This window comes from Passer montanus, unplaced genomic scaffold (genome assembly GCF_014805655.1).
Source record: "Passer montanus isolate IOZ18808 unplaced genomic scaffold, ASM1480565v1 scaffold48, whole genome shotgun sequence".
Lineage (NCBI taxonomy): Eukaryota > Metazoa > Chordata > Aves > Passeriformes > Passeridae > Passer > Passer montanus.
The window spans coordinates 5,510,127-5,517,618 of record NW_024369707.1 but is presented as its reverse complement, the minus strand read 5'-3'; the positions used below and the strand labels follow the sequence as shown (position 1 = coordinate 5,517,618).

General features: G+C 48.5%; 1 protein-coding gene across 1 annotated transcript in view; it reads left to right on the top strand.

The window, feature by feature from the left end:
* Positions 1-497: 497 nt before the first annotated feature.
* SGPP2 (sphingosine-1-phosphate phosphatase 2) overlaps positions 498-7,492 on the top strand; it is a 30,786-nt gene continuing 23,791 nt past the window's right edge. Inside the window, exon 1 of the mRNA XM_039722289.1 lies at positions 498-668. Coding sequence (XP_039578223.1) covers positions 498-668 — 171 coding nt within the window. The remainder of the gene's footprint in view (positions 669-7,492) is intronic.

Genomic DNA, 7,492 nt, shown 5'->3' with positions numbered 1-7,492 from the left:
TGTGTAGGAAACTCCATAGCTGTATTTAAGGAAGAAAGTATTTAGAGATGTATCTTTATAGGTGTATGTGTGCATGCAATGCACAATGTAGGTGTGCAAGTATTTGGGAAAAGAAATAAAAGCTGATTCCAAAACCGGACAAAATGAAACTAGGGACAGCTCAGGGTGTATTTTACACTGTGAGACAAATTGACAGAAGATGAGCCCATGCAGCATGGCACCCACGCCTAAGTGTTTTCCCCAAAGATTTGGTGTGATTTAGGGCATTCTATCTCCACGTTAAGCAGGCAGCAGGAAGAACCTGGCAGGAAGACCATGGCAGGAAAAACACCGAAGAAAGGAACACGCTGCGTGTCCTGTCCTCGCCGGGGGAACCGCGGGGCTGGGAGCCGGGGAGGGGCAGCGCAGGGCCCGGCCGGCAAGGGGCGCTCCGGGCGGGGCAGCGCACCTGTGCGGGAGGGGCGGGGCCATGGCACCTGTGCGGGAGGGGCGGGGCCATGGCACCTGTGCGGGAGGGGCGCCCCGCCGGGGAGGAGAGCGGCGGCAGCGGCGACCCCGCGGAGGGGTTCCGGGAGCGCGGAGCCTGCAATGGAGCGGGCGCGGCGCGCTGCCCGCCCGGCTCCGGCCGCGCTGCCCCCGGCGGGGCGCGGAGCGGCCGCGGCCCGCAGGTGAGTGCGGGATGGGGGCCCGGCCGTGACTCAGCACAGCGCCCCCGGCACTGTGCGCGCAGGGACGCCCCGGGAGGGTCCCCCCGCATCCCGCCGCATCCCGCAGCCTGCGGGATGGGAGGAGGGAGGAAGGGTTGGGGCTGCGAGCGGGGAGCGCTGCGCGCTGCCGCAGCCCGGCTGCATCCCGGCCCCGCCGGGGACGCGTCTCTGGGTTCTCAGCGCTCCCCCATCGCTGACGGCCCCGGGATGGGGCGGTCGGTGCGAGCGGGAGCTGCCTGCGGAAGGGTCTGGGGGGCACGGCAGTGTCGGCCCGGGATGCGCTGGGCAGCAGCAGCTCTGCTGCTCCGGCTCTGGCTCCGTGGGGCGCACCTGCCGCCGTGCTGCTGTGCCCGGCCCCTGCCCGCAGCCGGGCCCACCGTGCCCGCCCCGAGCGGCTCAGCCCTGCCGCTGCTGCTGCTGCTGCAGCCCGGTGCCGATGGGCACCGGCAGCGCTCCCCGCCGGCCGGGCAGGTGGCGGCGTTTCCCGGCACAGTCTGTAATTCCCTGCCTATCAGAAGGGAACGGGGAAAGGTATGATGCAACCCATGTGTACAGGTCGGGCGACCTGCTTTTTCTCTTACTGTAATGACTTGAATTCATTAGCCGATCGCTTTGTGGTGCCTTTTGGAAAGCAGGTGTGATAATGGGCTCTCAAATTCTACCTGCAACATAAACATGGACCAGTTGTGAATGTCACAACTCTACCACTCCTTCTCTTCCATGCTATTTTACTCTTCCCTGTTCCACATCCAGTGCTCAGAATCCCATTTCAAGCACCTTCTATTCTTCCTTAGCTGCTGCCTGACTCTTTCTCAGTTAGATGTAGTTCACTTCTGAACTACAGTAAGCTCTATTTTGGGTAAACTATGCAGATAATTCACTAAAAGATTTATTGTCACTGCTTCTTTTGAACAGTGACTTAGTTAACGTAGCTGTGTTGATACTAAAATCCTGTCCAAGTTAATGCTCCATGAATGCAGCTGTTCACCTTGAGCAATTGTTTTGGGTTTCATGAAGCAAGGCACAATTACCTTTATGTGAAGGGTGAATGTGTTCTGGGTAAGACTTCATGAAACCTGGAGATAGAAGCAGAAGGGTTGGTTTCCACAGAATTATGAAACTCACTTCTGAAACATCAAAGTTGGGTTCAAACACCCCCAATATGGAGATGGGAGTAACAGATTGAACAGTGTTTCAATGAAGTGCTAGAATTATTAAGACAGGCTCTCTCTGTTCCTTTTTATCGAAACTGGAAATGAAAAGTCTGTTTTTACAAGGAACATCTTCTGTAACCTGATAAGAAATGTGAAAAGTGAATTTGGATCTCCCTTAGGCTGAGGCTCAGAGCCCCTGCTTTGTTGCTAAATGACCTGGGGTTACCCTGATGTATCTGCAAGTAAACAGGTTTAGGAATCTCATTTACATAGATAATTCCTTGGCCATGAATACTCTATGGACAGTGGCATTTTCTTGTTAGCAGCTGCGGATGTTTGCAGAAAGGTGCTAAAGTGCTGCTCCTGCATCTTCCTCCTGGAGCCTTGTGTGGCTCTGTGGTCATCCATCCCTTCCTGAAACTTGGGAGTTTCAAAGTCCTTGTCATCAGCACAACTGATTTCTATAGGGAAGTAACTTCCACACTGCTTTGTCTTTACTGTCACAACTGTCCTAAAAATTCTCAGGTAAGCTTTTGTAAGCTTTTGGACAACCGCTAGGTTATACCTGTAAAACCAGAGCATTTTGCATGCAGTGAAGAAGATGGCTTACTGGATGCTGGGACTGCCACAGCTCCAGGTCTCCAGGACAACCGCTAGGTTATACCTGTAAAACCAGAGCATTTTGCATGCAGTGAAGAAGATGTGAATGGCTTACTGGATGCTGTGACTGCCACAGCTCCAGGTCTCCCGGACATCCCCTGTTCCTTCAGTGCCAGCTCTCAGGCCCCCACATCTGCCGTGGGCTGGATCCTGTGCCAGGGTGGCCCAGCTGGAGAAACCCTGGGGAGAGGCAGCTGAGGGCTGGTGGCAGTTTGGGGGGGATGGACACACCTGGTAGGGAAGGTGCCATGCTGCACGGAGAGGAGAGAGGGTGTCTCAAAGGGGTAAAAAGACAGAACAGCTCTAACTCTGGAAGGAGGAGGCTTTTAATTACTGCACACATTTGTGCCAGGAGTGCTGCTCGCGATTCATCATGTTTATGTATAACCTGAGCATGAAGTGTGTGTTTAAAAAAAATTTAAAAGCCACAAGGCCTGATTACAGTGGCCAGCAGCAGCAGGAGTGGCTGTGTTTCTGAATCTTTGTAAATCAGTCCTGCCTGCCCCACAGGAGTTGCCATGAGATTAGACAAGGAGTGAAACACTTAGATGTGACAGCTGTGGCTATGTGCAATTCTTAAATATTGAATCAGTCACCTAGCCCATGTTCTTGATGCTCCTTGGTTACCAGATCATTTAGAATCACTTTTTAGTACCTCAAATGCAAACTCTGGTGTCTGTGGATGATACAGAATGGTGCCAGTCCAACACATCAACTGGGTTTACATCCTGGCTTGGACTAGACATTGAATCTATGGCTTTTAGTGGAGAACCTGTCTGGGTTTATTACTACGGAAGACAAGAAAGCAACTTCTTGTAATTATTCTGTCTAGGGCTAATACTAGTTTCTTTTATGTACTGCTTTCTATTATTAATTTGTTTCACCAAAAATTTATTTCTGGAACAGCTAAAAGGTATCTTTTCCTGGCACTTTGTAGGAAATCCTCGAGCTGTGCTCTTAAAAACACAAATATACTGCCTGAAGCTGGTGTTCTGTGAGTGGACAAATAAAGGCTACATATATTTGAAAAGTGGAGCTTTGCTTATCTCTAATCTCCTGGTGGACTTTTGCTCCTGAAACTGATAGCCTGAATGAGAGGGTACAAAAAAACCCAACAGCCTTCTATTCAAAGTTCTTTGTAGAGATTTGTTTGCTTTTCTCCACTCTTCCTCTCCCAGATGCTTTATCATCTCAAGATCTGTCTTCCTGCCTTTGAGAGAGTACAGTTCATGTTTACACTGTAGTTATTCCTTAACTGTCAGAACTGCTCTGAGCTGGCACAATGCTTATAAACTGCCTGATGCTGTTTAGTGATTGTATGGTTCTTGGTCATGCTGCAGGTGAGGAGGATAATACCCAGGATAACAGCCAGGTGATGGTAACAGAAACAGAGAAGGTAGGTACAAACTGCACATCCATCTCAGATGTCTCCAAAAATGTGGTCAATTACTTGCAAGATAGAGATGAAAACACTGTTTTTGCTGTGATGGGATGGTTGGTAATTTGAAGCATTCTTGCTCTGGAGCTCGAGTCAAGGTCTCTCTTCTGTGGTGGTCTCTTGCAATAGATTTTTGCATCAGTCTCAGAGTAGTGCTTTTTCTTTTAAAATGGTTTTGCAGGGTTACTTTGTTTCATGTTGTTTCCCTTTCCATGCAGCAGTAAGTTGGCGGTAGCTGAGGTAGGTTCAGCAGGAGAAGCAAACCCTTGTGAAAAAAGCCCATGAGCGCTGCTAGAACAGGCTCAAGTGCTGACACTTTGTGCCCCACGAGAACACAGCTGAACTTTTGGAAGCTCCTCAGTTTGGAGCTGCAGCTGGGGAAACATGAGATGCAGTTTCTGGTTTCAATGGGCTGAGCACAAGGCTCACATTCCCCAGCATCACTCCATGTCCAGATCTCCCCTCCTGCCGTGGCTGCCGAGGGAGCTCGAGCATCCCGCAGGTGTCCAGGTCTTGGGTTGAGGTTCTAGCAGCCAGTGAGGGATGGTGATCATCTATATGAACGAGATGGCTTCATTGGAGGGTTTTGGCCAGCCCTGAGTGACTGTCCTTTGGAAGATGACAGCAGAATCACATCTAAGATTCAGGCAATGTGTGGCACCTCCTGTTATGACTGGGTTTGCCTCTCCTCAGGGAGCAGCCTTGCATCCCCTCTGGAGAACAGGCTGCAAGGACAGGTGTGTGCTGTTTGTTACCATCTCATCTTAGGGTCCTGCTGCAGAGTCACCTGAAGCTAACAGAAGCTTGTGAAGCTCTGCTGATTGCAATAGATATGTGTGTGGTGCCTGCTGCTGAGAGAGCGGGTGCTGGCACAGGGGCACACGAGGGGCTGTGCTGGCAGCCCAGGCCCTTACACTGATGATGATGATGATGTGCTTCATGACTCAGTGCTTCCTGGCTCACAGCCTGAGTCATCTTTTTGGAGGCCACTGGACCTCATAATGAGGAGCTGTCAGGATCCTAGGATTAATTCCAGTGCTTGGAGGTGAGCCACTCACTGCTTTATAATTCTGCTGACTGTCTTGGGCCATTACTTCAGATATCAGCCAGAATAATAAAAGCTAATCTGCTGTTGTTTTTCTCGTTTGGGTCTCTGGAGAACAGAAGTAGATTTAACAAACAAGAAGCCAGAGAAAATGTGTTCTGGAAAATCCCTTTGGATAGCCAGTTCTTTCAATTGATCTCATTTTTATGCTCTGCAGGGAATGTGTGTGGGTCATCTGGGCAGTGGAAAGTGACTAATGACTGCTATAGCAAGTAAATCTGAGGTCTAGAGGGTACAGGTAGTGTTGTCTAAACCATGATTTTTTAAATTTAAAATGTCTGTTCACTTCTCTGCTTTAAAGGATTTCATATCAGTCCAGTTTGGTTAGCACCTGTAACTTACTTTCCCAAGGTAAACTGCTATTGGTTTAGATGTAGAGGAGTGTGAATGCTTTAATATGGACCTAAATTGCTGATTTATTTATTTTATTACTAGATTTTGGAATATTTATCACTAGATATAAAAATAAAAAATATGTTTAATCCTTCCTTTTGAAGACAGCTGGCAGTTGCAAACCCTTGTTATAGGGTTCCCTGAGCCTGTGGGCACTGGCACTCAATGTGGTGCCTGATTGTAAGAGATTAAAACAAACAGTTTAGGTGTCTGAAAATGGTATGGTGTTACTCTGTTTGTTCCAGAAGCCTTGCTGCTCTGTGCCTCTCAGAACAGACCTCTGCCATGGAACTCATCTTTGAGCAAAATTACCTGACTGGATTCACGATGCTGCTGCATAGAAAAAAGTGATTAATCTATGGTGTCAAACTTCCAGGCTAAAGTTAATTTCTGAAATAAAATCTGAATGTGAGAACAAGATTTTTGCTCTGCAAAGAAATCTAACAGTGAAGTCCTGGTTCTCCATGGTCATTGGCCTGCAAGCTTGTGTTGGATTGGATTAGGTTAGGGTAAGTTATTCTTCTCTTGAGAATCTTCTCAGACCTGGTGTGCTTGGGCAAAAGTGAGTAATAGGCTCCCCATTCCTCCTCCTCAGTATCTCTGCAGAGCACCGTGGCTATCCAGCAGGCCCTAGTAACACTCTGACTCATTTGGTTTTGGCAGAAAGTCAAAACTAGCAGGAGGTGGTGCTTGAGGGAGATGGGTGGTTGTGTGGGCAGGGTGACCATCTAATGCTGTGCTGCTGGAAAACTGCTGTTTTGTGGCACATCCTTCTACCCAAAAGCAGTTTTAGTAACATTGTACCTTTGGAAATATAAAGTACAGTAAGTTTCAGAGGGATCTGATATCTGTTTTGAAGCTGGAATCCCCACCTTTCTGAGCTGCCTAAAATTTGCTTCCTCTGTTTCTTGCCTTTTCCTCCCTCTGTCCACAGACACTGATGCTACCTAATCCTTAAAACACCTTCCTCAGACATTTCCAGGGGCAGGCTCTGTGTTGCACCCCACAAAATTGCAGCCTAATTCTCGTAAATTAAAATGCAATTAAATAAACCTGTTCTTCCACTGTAAAACTGGGAAGAAGGATTACTTTTCCTTCTGCCCTTCCCCTGCCTGCCTCTCTTACCCTGTTTCCACATTGCACAAATTGGCCAGCTCTTCCTGGAGTGTGGGAGGATGCTGAAGTGCATGAGAAGCTCCCACCACATCTGTCAGGGCAGCTGAAAGAGCCCAACCTGCCCAACCTCTGCCTGGCAAAGCAGGGCTCAGGGGATGAGGGAGGTGAGCTCATCCAGGAGAAGTGCACAGCCCTATTTGTGCTGCTGTTGTGCTGCTTTCTTGGCAGAAAAATGCTGCAGATACACATCAGTGATTCATAACAAAAGTGTCAGAGCTGGGCTTCTGGAGAGTTCTCCAGCAACTGGAATCACCATGAGAGGAACAGCTTTCTATAAAGAGTGGGCAAGGAAATAAATGCAGAGGTGTTACCCTCCATGCTGGACAGGTGCCTTCAGGTGTCTGCTCAAAAGTCTAAAGATCATGGTGGAAGGTAAACCTATTGATGTTCCTCAAAATTAAACTGCAAGAAAAGGGGTGAAACATAATTCTGATCCCATGACACTACGTGTGGAGGAAGGTGAGGCTGCCTTGCCTTTTTAATAGCAACAAGAAGAAGCTCCAAAGTATATGAGCTGGTAGGTTTGAGGTTTGACTAGATGATCTTTTAAAGGTCCCCTTCCAGCTCTAACTATTCTATGATTCTCTGAATCATGGATGTCAACTCTCCAGGCCTCTGCTAAGAAAGGAATAGAGTTAAATGGCCTGAGTTTGAATGCCACGATGGACACCTTTTGATGGAAAGTGATGAGAGTCTCTTCAGAAGAGGTTTCATAGCCATATTTCCTCATGGAAATCACCAGCTGGAAATGTAGGTGTGAGAGGCATGATGCCTGTGAGATGAATTTAGAAGAAGGTGCAGATAGGCTGGAGGATGAGAACAGAAGTCAAATAATCATGTCAAGCTGAAGGTATGGTTG